The 17,500-nt window shown below is 45.8% G+C and overlaps 1 protein-coding gene across 1 annotated transcript in view; it reads right to left on the bottom strand.

Moving 5' to 3' along the window:
- The window catches only part of LOC126095008 (sodium- and chloride-dependent glycine transporter 2-like), a 584,984-nt gene extending 582,918 nt beyond the window's left edge, over positions 1 to 2,066 (bottom strand). The window contains exon 1 of the mRNA XM_049909667.1: positions 1,904 to 2,066. Within this exon, the coding sequence (XP_049765624.1) occupies positions 1,904 to 2,066 (163 nt within the window). The remainder of the gene's footprint in view (positions 1 to 1,903) is intronic.
- Positions 2,067 to 17,500: the final 15,434 nt, after the last annotated feature.

Below are 17,500 nucleotides of genomic sequence, written 5' to 3'. Positions count from 1 at the left end.
TGACACCAGTTCATCTAATTAAGTAACTTGTAAGCTACATTTCACTGCACACTTTTCTGTTGGTCATAGTAATGCACAATATGTGAGAAGTAGGGACTGATAGTGTTTGCACGTGTGTTAATAATTCAGCAAGGACTGGATAACAGCATTGCTGGTTCTAAGGACAATTCCACAAACTTTGTGAGTGCACAAGTGGTGGTTTATGGACTTGCTATCTTCTCTGCAAGACTCTTCGATGGTGATTGTGCACCTGCACAGTCGCAACAGATGGCTGCTGGCCGTCTCTACAAGGACTGCAGTGGGTCTGCACCTCTGGTGGCCTACCAATACCGTAATCTCTACCAGGACTACAGTGGGTCTACTCTGTGATGACATACCTACCAATCTTCTTCAAAACGTCGAATGACTCTGCTGTGGGTTTGCTCTGTTGTGGCCCATTACCTGTCAGCATGTCAAGAGTCAACACTGTCTTTCCGTTGGAAGGACAACACTACTTCTTCAAGACTGCATGGAAATCCACTACATCTGTGTGCAATTTCTTTTACTAATGAGACTTTGTGAAAAAAAAAAGTAATTCCTATTATGATGAATGATCAGGATTATCTTTATGGACTGTGAGAAAATTTTAGCTTTTGACCAACATTGTATCAATAAGTGTGTGCATTTGATTTCTTTGTTATTGTAGTTATGAAAAATTTTATCAAATCTGTATTGGCCACTGCCCAAAAAAATTTTTTAAATTTTTTGTGGGGAGCATGGGGGCTATGTAAGTAGGCTGTTTATGTTTTCTTATTGGCAATGTTACGTAGCGCTCTGTGTGCTAGTTTGCATTGTTGTCTGCCATTGTAGTGTTGCGCAGCGGCAGCTGGATGTTAACAGCGCATAGCTTTGGGCAGTTGGAGGTGAGCCGCCAGCAGTGGTGGTTGTGGGGAGAGAGATGGCGGAGTTTTGTAATTTGTCATGAACTGCTATATATATTATGACTATTAAGGTAAATACATTGTTTGTTCTCTATTAATATCTTTCATTTGCTAACTATCCCTATCAGTAGTTAGTGCCTTCCGTAGTTTGAATCTTTTATTTAGCTGGCAGTAGTGGCGCTCGCTGTATTGCAGTAGTTCGAGTAATGAAGATTTTTGTGAGGTAAGTGATATCTGAAAGGTATAGTTTAATGTTACTCGGGGCCATTCTTTTGCAGGGATCTTTGATAGTCAGATTGCGTTGCGCTAAAAATATTGTGTGTCAGTTTAAGCACAGTCGTGTACAATTGTTCTAAGGGGACATTTCAAGAAGGACTCTTGGTTTGTAGTTTGCAGCAGGATTCGCTAGATGAAAACAAGAGACTTCAGTTTTTGATGTGTTTGGGATCAATCTACAGGTCTTAAGGAAAGTTGTCATCTTCTCCAGATCCTCCGTAAGAATTCGTTCACCATCTTCGAAATTACTGCTCTGTGCTACCAGTGCGATGTCATCAGCATGGATGAATTTAGTTGATATTGTGGTTGGTAAATGATTAATGTACAAATTGAATAGTGGTGGGGCTAAAACAGGTACCTGTGGTAGTCAATTATTTAGTTTCCGTTTGTGGAAAGTTGGTGACACACTATGACAAATGTGGTGACTGTGTAGATAGGCAGCTGGAAGGTGTAGATTTTCACCGTGGTTTCCATTCCATGATCGATCGGACCTTACTTTGCGAACAGGCCTCGTATTTACTGAATTGGTAAGCGATAGTCAAATAGCATAATAAAATGGTTTAATGGGCTCCAATGAATAGCTCGGAACACTTGGCCTGCATGTAGACAGGCGTGAACGCCATTTGTTTGGTAGAGACAGTTTGCAGCTCGCCTTCGTCACATATTGATAGTGAGTGAGGGGGGCTGAGTAGTGCAGTTCCAGTTACGAGACCCGTCCTGTGCGCTTTTCGAGTCGGCAGGCGGGCTGGCGGCGAGAGGGCCAGAGAGCCGGCAATAGACCGGGGGCTGAGGGTCTTGATACAGCGGCAGCGGGCTAAACGCCAGAGCGGCGGCTCTCTCATTAGCCGCGAGCGGCGCGCCGGCTGACATTTGGCCCGGTCGATGGCGCGCAAATGAACGCCCCCCTCCCCTCCCCTCCCCAGCGGCCAAAACGGCAAAGAATGCCGGCGCTGGAGCGAGCACTGGCCGGCCGGCTTATCGGCGCGCGCGGCCCGCACGCTGCCCGTGTGTCCTCCAAACTGCGCCCTCTGTCAAGAGCTCGAGGAAAGGTCCCCCAATACCCCCCCCCCCCCCCCCTGCCTTCCGCATTCTACAACTTATACAGCAGGTAGGAGAGCTGAGGGCTCTTACGACGTGTTTTACATTATAGTAACTACTGGCTAACAGGACTCGATGCGCCTCAACAAGAACTGAAACGCCAAAAGTTTTACTGTCAGACATAACACTAATTTACGAAGTGCATTCAAGTTGTGAGGCCTCCGATTTTTTTTTCTCCAGACTGGAAAGAGATAGAAATATGCGCATAGTTTTAAAATGAGGCCGCGTTCATTGTCAATACATCCCAGAGATGCCAGCACTGTACGGAAGATGGAATTTTTCCGCCAGCGGCGAGAATGAGAACCGTTTTAAATACTTAAAATGGCAACGTTTTCCTTACTTGAACAGTGTGCAATCATTCGTTTTCTGAATTTGCGTGGTGTGAAACCAATTGAAATTCATCGACAGTTGAAGGAGACATGTGGTGATGGAGTTACGGATGTGTCGAAAGTGCGTTCGTGGGTGCGACAGTTTAATGAAGGTAGAACATCGTATGACAACAAACCGAAACAACCTGGGGCTCGCACAATCTGGTCTGACGACATGATCGAGAAAGTGGAGAGAATTGTTTTGGGGGATCACCGAATGACTTGAACAGATCGCCTCCAGAGTTGGCATTTCTGTGGGTTCTGTGCACACAATCCTGCATGACGACCTGAAAATGCGGGAAGTGTCATCCAGGTGGGTGCCAAAAATGCTGACGGACGACCACATGGCTGCCTGTGTGGCATATTGCTAAGCAATGTTGACATGCAACGACAGCATGAATGGGACTTTCTTTTCGTTGGTTGTGACAATGGATGAGACGTGGATGCCATTTTTCAATCCAGAAACAAAGCGCCAGTCAGCTCAATGGAAGCACACAGATTCACTGCCACCAAAAAAATTTCGGGTAACTGCCAGTGCTGAAGAAATGATGGTGTCCATGTTCTGGGACAGCGAGGGCGTAATCCTTAGCCATTGCGTTCCAAAGGGCACTATGGTAACAGGTGCATCCTACGAAATTGTTTTGAAGAACAAATTCCTTCCTGCACTGCAACAAAAACGTCCAGGAAGGGCTGTGCGTCTGGTGTTTCACCAAGACAACGCACCCGCACATCGAGCTAACGTTACGCAACAGTTTCTTCGTGATAACAACTTGGAAGTGATTCTTCATGCTCCCTACTCACCTGACCTGGCTCCTAGTGACTTTTGGCTTTTTCCAACAATGAAAGACACTCTCCGTGGCCGTACATTCACCAGCTGTGCTGCTATTGCCTCAGCGATTTACCAGTGGTGAAAACAGAGTCCTAAAGAAGCCTTCGCCGATGCCATGGAATCATGGCGTCAGCGTTGTGAAAAATGTGTACGTCTGCAGGGCGATTACGTCGAGAAGTAACGCCAGTTTCATCGGTTTCGGGTGAGTAGTTAATTAGAAAAAAAAATCGGAGGCCTTAGAACTTGAATGCACCTCGCATTTTATTTTCTGTCAAACGTGACCAAATAAGTTTTAGTTATGACCTGGTATTCAGAAACTACAATGGAAAACAGAAAAACCCAATTAAAACAAGGACTTATGAATCGTATCTGTTCTATAAATCAAAGGAAAGATTGACAGTGCGTGCTAGAGGGCACTGGAATAAATCAATGCAGAAAGTTGAAAATTCGTGCCGCACACGGACCAGAACCTGGCTTGACCACTTTAGGCATCCGGACACGATGGCGACTGATGCAAATCTCCAACTTATCCTGGCACTACGACCTATAGCAGATAGCACCAACATTTGCTGATTCCCGTATTAGATCAAACCTATATGTACAGGGTGGTCCATTGATCGGGACCGGGCCAAATATCTCACGAAATAAGTGTCAAACGAAAAAACTACAAAGAACGGAACTCGTCTAGCTTGAAGGGGGAAACCAGATGACGCTATGGTTCGTCCGCTAGATGACGCTGCCATAGGCCAAACGGATATCACCTGCGTTTTTTTATAGAGGAACCCACATTTTTTATTACAGATGCGTGTAGTACGTAAAGAAATATGAAAGTTTTAGTTGGACCACTTTTTTCGCTTTGTGATAGATGGCGCTGTAATAGTCACAAAGATATAAGTACTGGTATCACATAACATTCCGCCAATGCGGGCGGTATTTGCTTCGTGATACATTACCCGTGTAAAAATGGACCGTTTACCAATTTCGGAAAAGGTCGATATCGTGTTTGGTACGAGCCCGGGGCTCACAACCCGAACCACTCGCCACTGTTAAGCACTAATGAACGACTGGGTCCCTTACTTCGATTGCACGTATATCATTAAGGTCATTAAGGTCAATCCATACATTTATTTCAAATACATAAATGAAGTTACATTTGAATCTGTCTGACATTATACAGGAATAAAAAAAAAAATTTCAATATCAGCTGATTTAGTGCGTGAAGCGCGAGTTAAGCCAATAACCAGGTAAACTAAATTTAAATCTGTCTAGCATTAAACAGGAAGAAAAAAAACTATTTTTATATGTTTAAATTACAGCAGTAAGGAATTCCAAATCTTTCCCTTTTCTAGACGGAGGCTGAGCCAGAAACACAGAATGCCACAAAAACACAGTTTTGCTGTGAAATCTTACAGGACACCCGCAAGCAGTAACAGACAAGGGGACGGCACCCACAAATAACACAGGCTAAGAGTCAGGCCGGGAACTTGTTCACACTATGCTCACCACGAACTGTAGACATTCCGGCCGAACATTCGCTTGCGGTGGCTGCCAGAATGACGAAGCAACCAACAGGCCCACGTCGTGCTTCTCACACAGGCACCTCAATTTGTGCAGACATCTAAGCCAACATCAACTCTGGACTCCCCTCTCACTGCGAGGCTTGGCACAGTTTATACGAAATGCCTTTCAGGCAACCACTAACCGCCGCAGGAGTTTCACAATTCGCAAACAGCCCCAGCGTAACAGACATCACACATGTGCTTACTCCCGAGCCACGACTCCGCCAGTCCCACCGGCCGCCCCAAACCGACCGTCTCTCGCCGACCCACGCGCCCCCAGCCGAAAATGCAAAGATGCTCATGCCTGGGCACGCGCCAAAGATAACAAGCCGATCGCTGATGATCGACCAGCGATGTGGCTCAGTTTTGATGTATGACTATTGTGATCAAAATGCCCAACGAGCGTGTGCTATGTATGCTGCTCGGTATCCTGGACGATATCATCCAAGTGTCCGGTCCGTTCGCCGGATAGTTACGTTATTTAAGGAAAGAGGAAGTGTTTATCCACATGTGAAACGTCAACCACGACCTACAATAAATGATGATGCCCAAGTAGGTGTTTTAACTGCTGTCGCGGCTAATCCGCACATCAGTAGAAGACAAATTGCGCGAGAATCGGGAATCTCAAAAACGTCGGTGTCGAGAATGCTACATCAACATCGATTGCATCCGTACCATATTTCTATGCACCAGGAATTGCATGGCGACGACTTTGAACGGCGTGTACAGTTCTGCCTCTGGGCACAAGAGAAATTACGGGACGATGACAGATTTTTTGCACGCGTTCTATTTAGCGACGAAGCGTTATTCACCAACAGCGGTCACGTAAACCGGCGTAATATGCACTATTAGGCAACGGAAAATCCACGATGGCTGCGACAAGTGGATCATCAGCGACCTTGGCGGGTTAATGTATGGTGAGGCATTATGGGGCGGGGGGGGGGGGGGGGGGGAAGATAACTGGCCCCCATTTTATCGATGGCAATCTAAATGGTGCAATGTATGCTGATTTCCTACGTAATGTTCTATGTTCTACCGATGTTACAGCAAGATGCTTTTCTGCGTGACAGAATGTCGATGTACTTCCGACATGTTGGATGTCCGGCACGTAGCTCGTGTGCGGTTGAAGCGGTGTTGAATAGTGTATTTCATGACAGGTGGATTGGCCGTCGAAGCACCATACCATGGCCCGCACGTTCACCGGATCTGACACCCGGATTTCTTTCTGTGGGGAAAGTTGAAGGATAGTTGCTATCGTGATCCACCGACAACGCCGGACAACATGCGTCAGCGCATTGTCAATGCATGTGCGAACATTACGGAAGGTGAAGTACTCGGTGTTGAGAGGAATGTCGTTACACGTATTGCCAAATGCATTGAGGTTGAAGGACATCATTTTGAGCATTTATTGCGTTAATGTGGTATTTACAGGTAATCACGCTGTAACAGCATGCGTTCTCAGAAATGATTAGTTCACAAAGGTACATGTATCACATTGGAACAACCAAAATAAAATGTTCAAACGTACCTACGTTCTTTATTTTAATTTAAAAAACAAACCTGTTACCAACTGTTCGTCTAAAATTGTGAGCCATATATCTGTGACTATTACAGCGCCATCTATTACAAAGCGAAAAAGTGGTCCAACTAAAACATTCATATTTCTTTACGTACTACACGAATATGTAATAAAAATGGGGGATGCTATTTAAAAAAACGCAGTTGATATCCGTTTGACCTGTGGCAGCGCCATCTGGCGGGCCAACCATAGCGCCATCTGGTTTCCCCCTTCAAGCCAGACAAGTTTCGTTCTTTGTAATTTTTTCTTTTGACGCTTATTTTGTGAGATATTTGGCCCGGTCACGATCAATGGACCACCCTGTATACGTAGTTCGTAACGGACGCCAAGAAGACAAATTGATTGTTTGGCACTGTGTGTGTCCTCACTTGTGTCCAAAACAGCAGCGCGCAGTCTGTCGCATTCTCACTGGCACTCTTAAGAGCCATAATTTGGAGGTGGTGGTCAGCCGATCATTGTAGGCAAAACCACCCCTTCCTTCCGCCTCCTTGGTTTCTATATCACCATCTATGGCCGTCCTCTCGCCCTCACTCCCACCCTTAAGTACCTTGGCGTCACCCTCGACCGTCGCCTCTCCTGGACTCCCCACCTCCGGACAATCCAAGCCAAGGCACGCTCCCGACTCAGTCTCCTCAAGCTCCTCTCCGGCCGTACGTGGGGTCTGGACCCCTCCACCATTCTCCACACCTATAAATCCCTCATCTGCCCTATCCTTTGTTATGACCATCCGGCTTGGATCTCCGCCCCCCCCCCCTACTTTTTACAAATCCCTCCAAATCCTTGAACGCCATGCTCTCCACCTCGCCTATCGCATCCGTCTCCCCTCCCCTACGCGGCTCCTGTACGATCTCATCCCCTTCCCCCACCTCCTCCTTTTCCTTGAATGCATACAGATCCTGTACAGCTCCCGTAAACTCGATCCTCCTCACCCGCTCGTCTCCCCGATCCTCTCCCACCCCCGCCCGCTGCCGCGCCTGCATTCCCACGTCTCACCCGGTCTCCATCTCTCCACCCTCCTTACCCTCTCCCAAGGTGGCTTTCGCCGGCTCCCCCTCGCTGATGATGTCCTCCTCCCCTCCATCTACCCCTCCTACCAACTTTGATCCTCCCTCCCTCTTCCTGCATCTGTTCCTTTGGGCACCCTCCATCCCTCCTCCCCTTCTCCCCACTCCTCCCCCAGGCCTCCCCTCCCCTGTCCTTCTACTCCTCCTCCCATCTCCTCAGCCATTGGCATCTCTGTTCTCCCCTCTCCACCCTTTCCACCCGCCCTCACAGCTCTTCCCCTCTTGGCAGGTCCCCGGACTTGCACACGCATAGTGAACATTCGCGCGCCGGAGATCATCGCCATCAGTGTCTCGTGTGTGTGACGTCGTTCTGTGATTTTAGTGTCCGCCGTCCCGCTTCTACGTTCACTTGTGCCGTCGGATTCATCAGTGTTATGTGCGCCGTGTCAACGTGTTTTCAGTGTCGTTATCGTCGTGTGTGAACGGTTCCGTGTTTTTTGTGGATCTGTGACCACTATTTTTTTGCCCGTCACTCTGTTCATTTTAATTCTCCGTTCTTGTACTGTTATTGTCACCACTATGGCTGAAGAGCGGTGTAGCATGCCGCTGACAGCCTACCTGGTTGTTCAGGTGTTAAAATAACAATAAAGTAAAAAAAAAAGAGGTGGTGGTCAGCAGCTGGTGTCGTTAACTGCGGGAGACCACTGCAGTGCCACAGTACCGTTTGAATGTTGGACTGACGCTACTGTGGCACACACTAATTTAGTTCGCAACTTCCCTTGCCGACAAAGCTTCCAACTGTAAAGTGACAAGGCTAGCAACATCTAAGATTGAAACACGTGTACATTGTATGCTGAAGGCCTGGACAATGAACACAGTGGGCAATGTGGCTTTCAGGACTGGATTCAGTGTGCTCTACTGTTGCTGTCTCCCGTACTGAGTATTGACAAATAAGTTACAGAACAAAACAACACGGACTATGCAAAGTCATGAGGCTGAGGTGAATAATTTCTTTACCAACACTTCTCATTAAGTTTTCATACCCTGGAGGTGGAATTTACTTTCATTCTCTCTGTGTCTATGATGACGAGCTTTACATTTATGTTATCTTACGGGTTATGATTTAATGTCCTTATAGATCTGACTTCACTGCTGTAGCCGTGAGTGGTGACTGGCTGGTTGCACACTCCACTAATAACAGAGGGCGACGTCGCTTCACAATGAGATACTTTCTTCTCGAACGAGGCAGGAGGAAACCCCGCACCAGAATTGGTGGAAAGATGCCTAATTCCACGTAATAATGAAACTTCCTGGCAGATTAAAACTGTGTGCCCGACCGAGACTCGAACTCGGGACCTTTGCCTTTCGCGAGCAAGTGCTCTACCATCTGACCTACCGTAGCACGACTCACGCCCAGTACTCACAGCTTTACTTCTGCTAGTATCTCGTCTCCTACCTTCCAAACTTTACAGAAGCTCTCCTGCGAACCTTGCTGTTCGAGTCTCGGTCGGGCACACAGTTTTAATCTGCCAGGAAGTTTCATATCAGCGCACACTGCGCTGCAGAGTGAAAATCTCATTCTGCAAAAATCCCCGAAATAATATTTAAAAAATGACTTATTGAGTAACCACTCTAACCATACTGGCGACTTTATTTATGCTGTCTCTTCATTACTGAATTTTTATTTAGTAACACTATATTGCAAAAGATAGTAAATGATTAAATTACTATAACGGATATTGGTGGAGGTGGCCCTGTCGGTCAGCTGGAAGTGGTGTGCAAACAAGAAGGCAGGACTGACAACGAGCGGCAAGTGCATCACGTGCCGATCCAGCCAATAGCGGCATTGTGGCCCGGCGGTCTATAGCGTCTAGAGATGTACAAATTCCACTTGCGGCCTGCTTGCCCCTAGCTCCTCTGCAACCATTCATGCAGGTCAGCCTGCCGCGACGTAAACACAAGAGTGCGCGTGTACTGACGCATAGCGGGTAATGCGGCCGGCACGAGCTCCCGCAAGCCCGGGCTACCTGGGTTCCCTCAGGCCTGCCAAGCTTCACGGGACCCGCTCAGCTTGCTGCGCCTGACAACAGGTTGCTCTGTGGACACTCATGATGCAAACGTAGACGCAGCGAAAAATGGCTCAGAGTCGCCATTGTATTCCCAGCACTATAGTTTTTAGACGAACTGGATACGAAACAAGTGCTTCGATTTTGTTAAAATGCATTTTGGCAATTTAGAATGATTTTGCCAACTTCGAATGAATTCACAGGACCAGTAAAATTCATCCTGGAAAAGTAGTTAAATATTTGTATAACTGGTGTCATATTTGGCTGAAACATACTAAAGTTAAAGAATCTAGACTTCCAAAATCTTCATTTGGTTCTCATTGCAGTACCGTGGTTATCAGGGGCGTAGATAATTTATTCTTCTGGGTAGGGGACCAATCTTCTTTTTGGAGGGTGGAGGTTCACTTCTTTAGTACAAATATCCATCCGTTTCAGTGTTGAAAACTGCAACACAGACTGCATTGCGTTCCACTAAAACAAAAAACACTATCAAGTGTGCCAAATTTAATCAAGGTTGGAATAAAAATCTACAATTTGTCGAATTCCGTTTGGTGAAGTAACCTCTGCCATGCACTCTACGAAATTTTATGGTTTCAAGGTATAGTGTGCAAAATTTCATCAAGGTTGTATGCAATACAAACACACGGGCACAATGAAAACGCACTTTCAGTTTTTCTCAAATTTTCCAATTTTTAGGTCGATTTTCCAAAACTTTTATTTCATAGAAACCTTCTCCTGAGAATTACGAGTACAGCAAGAAAAATAAATAATTAAATAAATAAATAAATTAGCCGAATTGGTCCAGCCGTTCTCGAGTTTTACTATTATCGACACATTTGGTAATTCATTTTTATTTATATGGATAATAACCCCGAAATATATGCGTAAAGGAAGAATGTACAAATAAAGCCCAATATTTTTTGACCTGAGATTAATACATATATTGGCGTTTGTCTTTTGGTGCTCAGGTAAAATAAAAACTTTTAACTAACGTTCGTAATACGACAATGACGCGCGCAGTCTAAACGGCTGCGTAGCGCAGCTCATCAGTAGTGAGGACAGGCAGGCAAGTTTCCCGCAGCCTTCCCGGGTTGGGTTCTGCTTGGCTTGGCTGGGAGTGAAGCAGCCTGCCCGTTCTGTTGACAACGCGCGGCGGCCTGCCCGCCTGGCCACCGGGCAAGCATGGGCGGGTTAAAAGCGGAACGTGTACACCACTGAATAGCGTCCGCTTCTGGATGGACGTAGAAAATTTTTCGTCAGTTTTCGTGATGGCTTATGTATGCTGGCGGGGGGGGGGGGGGGGGAGGGGGCGAGAGGTTTTTATCCACTACAGTGTTTATTATGGGCGACATACAGCAAGCGTCACAAGTGTTCCATGAAGAGGCGACAGCGACAGTTTTCTGTGCGCACAAACTCTACTAGGGAAGTTAGCGCCAGTAACAGTTCAAAAAATGGCTCTGAGCGCTATGGGACTTAACTTCTGGGATCATCAGTCCCCTAACTAACCTAAGGACATCACAAACATCCATGCCCGAGGCGGTCGCGCGGTTCGAGACTGTAGCACCTAGAACCACTCGGCCACCACGGCCGGCGCATTAGCGGTGGTCCGGTGTAGCGCTTATGCCACCGTGCCGGTTAGCAGAGGAGGCAACGGTTGGAGCGTGCTGCGTGAGACAAACACAGAGATCACTGTGGCGACTCTGCGAACAATGCTGCATCTCTGAGTCTGGGCAGAAGACATCGCGCAGCCGCCTCCTTAACGGGAAGCTAGTCGTTGTGTCGGTCGGTCCGTGGCTGCGCCCTGGTTGGGTTCCGACGGATCAAGTATTATACTATAATAGTTACTATAGTATAATAGTTCATGAACTATACTATAATAGTTTGGCTCACCACCTGCCTCTCCTAAGTGGATGAGGTCAGACCGACCTCCCTGGAGGCTTCTGAGTGCCACCGGTGTTTAATTTTTAAATTTATCTGTCAAGCTTAAACATTGCGGCCTTCTGCCTTTAAAAGATCATCGTAATATATTTTAAAATTTTGAAACTTAATTGTAGCTTTAGCCATTGGTATTTCACCTTGCATTTGTATGTTCTACCTGCTTAGCCTTAAGGCTTTCCTCGTAGCCGTGATACGTTTTTTATTTATTTGATTTGCCTCTCTAATTGCTTTTTAATCTTGTTGATTTTAAGATTTCTTGTTGTTAAACATTCTGGCCTTCTGCCTTTAAAAGTCTATGGTAATATATTCTAAGATTTTGAAATTTAATTGTGGCCCCTAGCCATTTGTATTGCAGTTTGCATATGTTTGCTGGTTTTCCTTTTAAATTATTTTATTGCTATCTTAAACGGATTTTTATCTTGTTGATTTGTTAAGATTTCTTGTTTGGAGGCCTTCAGCCGTGAAAGAGTTGCATTCGGTAAAGGTCCGTCTATGTGCCAATTTGGTTGTAAAGGTTATTAAATTACAATAAATGACAATTAGAAGGAGAAACTGATCTCAACCTTTGGCCCGTTCAACAATCCTATTACCTATTCTGCAAAGCGGGTTTAGGGGGCGTATCACACAATTGCTATAAACATATTTTTGTGTTTCTGTAACATGTCTTCCTCAGAGCAGTCGTGAGGTTGCCTCGAGTATTCTTGTATTTTTGCGGGAACTGATTTTCCCCGAGAAGAAACCTGTAGTGCGTTTACTTTTTAATAAAAGAAAATACGAAGCTTGTGCCTATTTTCTTTATTTAAAGTTCATGCAAGGATCTAACGAAATTATCGTTTTTTTCACCTCCCCAGTTTAATCCTTGAGTGCATCGGCAATTTTTTGCCAGTCATATTTCTTTTCCTTCGGTATCTGGGCTGTGGATCGCAGTAAGAGCTATTACACACATCAAAAAAAGTTTTGTATCACCTCGGTTCCGAGAGTTCCGAAACCTGTACAGAAGTCTGGAATAGAGATCAACATAAACATTATTTCCGCCCTGTTTATTGGTCATCAAAACCACACATTGCATGTTGTAACACCATACAGTGAGACCTTCAGAGGTGATAGTCCAGATTTCTGTACACACCAGTACCTCAAATACCGAATAGCACGACCTCTTGCATTAATGCATGCCTGTATTCGTCATGGCGTACTATCCACAAGTTCATCAAGGCACTGGTGGTGCAGATTGTCCCATTCCTCAACGGCGATTTGGCGTAGATCCCTCAGAGTGATTGGTGGGTCGCATCATCCATTGTCAGCCATTTACGATCTATCCTAGGCATGATCGATAGGGTTTATGTCTGGAGAAAATGCTGCGAGCGATGTCGTTATCCTGAAGCAAGTCATTCAGAAGATGTGCACAATGAGGGCGCGAAGTGTCCATGAAGACGAATGCCTCGCCAATATGCTGCCGATATCGTTGCACTATCGGTCGGAGGATGCCAATCACGTGTCGTACAGCAGTTACGGTGCCTTTCTAGACCACCAGAGGCGTACCTCGACCCAACATAACCCGAAAACATCAGGGAACCTCCACCTTGCTTCACTCGCTGGACAGTGTGCCTTAGGCGTTCAGCCTGACCAGCTTGCCTCCAAACACGTCTACGACGATTGCCTAGTTGAAGGCATATGCGACACTCATCGGTGAAGAGAACGTGATGGCAATCATGAGCGGCCCATTCGGCACATTGTTGGGCGCATCTGTACCGCGCTGCGTGGGTCGTGGTTGCAAAGATGGACCTCGCCATGGACGTCGGGAGTGGAGTTGCGCATCATGCAGCCCATTGCAGACAGTTTGAGTCGTAACACGACGTCCTGCCCGTGCACGAAAAGCATTATTCAACAACGGGGTGTTCCTGTCCGAGCCATAATCCGTAGGTAGCGGTCATCCTCTGCACTAGCAGCCCTTGGGTGGCCTGAGCGAGGTATGTCATCGACTGTTCCTGTCTCTCTGTATCTCCTCCATGTCCGAACAACATCGCTTTGTTTCACTCCGAGACGACTAGACACTTCCCTTGTTGAGAGCCCTTCCTGGCACAAAGTAACAATGCGCGCGCTACAGAATCGCGGTATTGAAATACAGACAACACGAGCCGTGTACTTCTTTCCTGGTCGAATGACTGGAACTGATCGGCTGTCGGAACCCCTCCGTATAATAGGCGCTGCCCATGCATAGTTGTTTACATCTTTGGGCGTTTTTAATGACGTCTCTGAACAGTCAAAGGGACTGTGTCTGTGATCCACAGTCAACTTCTATACTCAGGAGTTCTGACGACAAGATGCAAAGCGCGGCCTTATATGCTCCACCGCGGCGGTACTGCGCATGCTGGTCTCAGATGCTGGTCAGCGGCAAAGAAATACGCTTACACATGCGCCGCCTGTGTCGCTTATCTCCGTTTCTTAAATTATTAGAATAGCTGCCTTGAAGACAGATTCCCAAAAGGAAGAGGTGGATGTTAAAATATTCACATCACTGTAATTCATGGAATGCCCTGTATCAATACAATGTTCGGCCACAGCTGACTTGTCTGGCTATAATAAGCGTGTGTATCTTCGATGCTCCACACCTTTCATGACCGTGCTTGTTGTTTGACCTATTGATTTGATACACACCCGGCTTACGAAGCTGTAAATCGTCCTTCCCATGTCTTAAGGACATTTACTATGGAAATGTAAAAAGGCGGCTGCCTCCCCTTTTTGGATGTTGTCGTTCACCGTAAACTTGTTGGCACATTAGGACATGCCGTACATCGGAAATCTGTGTCTGTGTCTACATGCCAGCAGCTGCCATCACCTTTCACAGACCATAGGTGTCCTTAAGACCTTAGTGCATAGGGAGCACTGTATATCCGATAAAAATAATTTGCAAGAAGAGCTCACATACCTCAAGAGCATTTTTAAATGGAATAGATTTTCCCCGCAACAAATTCGTAGAGCATTTAGTGCAAAAACTAGAATGCAGGTATGTGATGGGGAAGAAGGTAGTAATTCCTTCAGATATAGTGCGTTTTTGCCCTATGTGGGTGCTCTTTCCTCGAAGATTGGCCGTATTGTTGTGGAACACTGTGTTAAGGCGATCTTCCGGCCTCCCACGAAGATTGCAGCTTTACTCGGCTCTGTGAAGGACGATTTACAGCTTCGTAAAACGAATGTGTATCAGATTGTGAGGAGTTGTACATAGGTCAAACAACAGGCACCGTTCATGAGAGATGTGTGGAGCATCGAAGATGCACAAGCTTATTACAGCCAGACAGGGCATTCCATGAATTACAGTGATCTGAATATTTTAACATCCACCTCTTCATTTTGGGAATATGTCTTCAAGGAAGCTATAGAGATTAGATTAGCTAATAATTTAAGAAACTGAGATAATGGTTTTAATTTGGACAAGCTTGGAATCCGGATCTCGGGGTAACTAAACTGCAGAGAATTCATGGTGTCACCGCCGCCGATCATACACCGATAAGCGAATCGAATGTCTGGACGCCTTCGCCACAGGCGGCGCATGTGTAAGCGTATTTCGTTGCCGCCGACCAGCACCTGTGACCCGCGCCGGCCGGTGTGACCGTGAGGTTCTAAGCGCTTCAGTCTGGAACCGCGTGACCGCTACGGTCGCGGGTTCGAATCCTGTTTCGGGCATGGATGTGTGTGATGTCTTTAGGTTGGTTAGGTTTAAGTAGTTCTAAGTTCTAGGGGACTGATGACCACAGATGTTAAGTCCCATAGTGCTCAGAGCCATTTGAACCATTTGAATTTTGACCCGCATACGCAGCACCGCCAAGCTTTGCATCTTGTCGTCAATCATGTGATTCAGTCTGAGGATGGCCGGACGATACGCGGCCGAAATATTGGTGAAGGGAATTTTATTTGCGTGTGTGCATGCCCTATTTAATGGACTATTTTTTCTGATGTGTGTATATCTCTGTTCATCTGTCAGCAAAATTACGTCCGCCCCCCGGTAGCTGAATGGTCAGCGTGACGGATTCTCAATCCTCTGGGCTCGGGTTCGATTCCCGGCTGGGTCATCCTCATCGACTGCAGGTCGCCGAAGTGGTGTCAAACTGAAAGACCGGCACCCGGCGAACGGTCTGCCCGACAGGGGGCCCTAGCCATACGAATAAATAAAAAAAGCAAAATTACATTCTCTGTAGACTGCTCCATCGCTTACACAACTCATGTGAACAAGAGAAGTAGACAAGATAGCAGATAAACGCATTGTGTACTGCTAGCGCAGAAGCGGAGAGGATTTTTTTGATGGTTCGCTAAAAGTCCGACAACCAGCGGAACACGAGTGAACAACAGCGAATGCGTGTTGAACATAATGGGCGCGCTCACCTACCGTTCACGGCAGACAGAATTATCCTTTTCTGATGTCGTTGGCTTGTGTTCGCTCAGGTATAAACCAGGCATGAAATGCGGTGCTGCACGAGAATGTCGAAATTGATGCCGGTTGATTGAATAACTAAGGAGCGGGATCTTGTTTATATTTGGGTCCACATCCTCCAAGTATTTTGCAAGAGAAAACATTGTCCGTTTCAGGCTGTATATTTGTATCATTTATTTCTTGTGGTATTCGCCACTTTCGACCACTACGTCGTTCTTTGCATAGGTGCATGATAATGGCCTGATAGTAGAAATTGTCAAACTGCACAACAATTACACAGACCAGTCACCTTAATGTGACCATTTGTCAAAAGCGGAAGAAACACCTTTAACAGCGCGCATGTGCTGAGATTTCTCAGTTAAGGATGCATGGCGCGAGGTTATTGATGAATCACCAGGACGTTTCCGGGTGAAAAGTGAGTTCATAATAGACTTTTCGATTGTTAAAAATATGGTTTGTATTGTTGTTACTGTGAATGATTATAATATAAAAAAAAGATTCGGTAAATATTCTTACAAAATACCTGTTGATTTTAGGTGATTAAGAGTTTAAAAAATTATTAAATTTCAAAAGGTCGTTTCTGCTCACGTGTAGCACATGAATGTTAGCTGAAATTACTAGCTACTTCACGTACTTTTTTCCACAAATGATTTACTGATTAACTATCAACACGCGTTTAAAGCTTTTAAGTAAAAAATGCGAAGGAATTTTGTGAATCCCGATAGAGGAAGCCTTCCAAAACTTCATGCATTTACGGCTTCCGCCCCCATCCTTCGACAACGAATTCAGCCTGCGTCTCTCTCGACTGGAATTGCACTGCAGACTATTGAGTTATGCTGGCACGGTCGGTCAGCGTCAGGGGGTTAGCTGCCTCTGCAATAAAAAAAACTGAGTTAACGGATCTTCGATGAACTTAAACGGGTGTCATGGGATGTCCACCTCGAACAAATGCAACGAACAGTAACGAAAAAATGAAAAAAAAAGTTGTAGAAGCGCAGTGGGTAAGGGAACGAACTGCCACATCGAAGATCGTAGGTTCGCATACCACTGGGCATAGAGATATTTTTTCTATTTTCCGTGTTTGTAACACATTTTGAGACTTTGTTAAGCGTCAAAGTTAAACATTTTTCTGATATATTCGTTGCTGTTCACACATACGAGCGCGCTTTCTAAGTAATGAGTATCTTCGATTTCGTGACTTCCATATGTTTAAGAAATGAAAGATGAGATTGCTGTGTGTGAAACAACTGATAGTAACATTTATACTTTTATTTGTCGCAAATAATTCACCATTTTTTTCTGAATACGTAGCGATTTCAGAGTGTGTGGTCAGACAGGAATCTAAGAGCATAACATAAACTAGTGCGAATGAAACTAGCAAAAATCGTCTTTATACTATAGTTTGCCACAAAGATTTATCTGCGATCGAATCCTTAA

This window comes from Schistocerca cancellata, chromosome 8 (genome assembly GCF_023864275.1).
Source record: "Schistocerca cancellata isolate TAMUIC-IGC-003103 chromosome 8, iqSchCanc2.1, whole genome shotgun sequence".
Lineage (NCBI taxonomy): Eukaryota > Metazoa > Arthropoda > Insecta > Orthoptera > Acrididae > Schistocerca > Schistocerca cancellata.
This window is presented reverse-complemented; position numbering and strand designations above follow the sequence as displayed.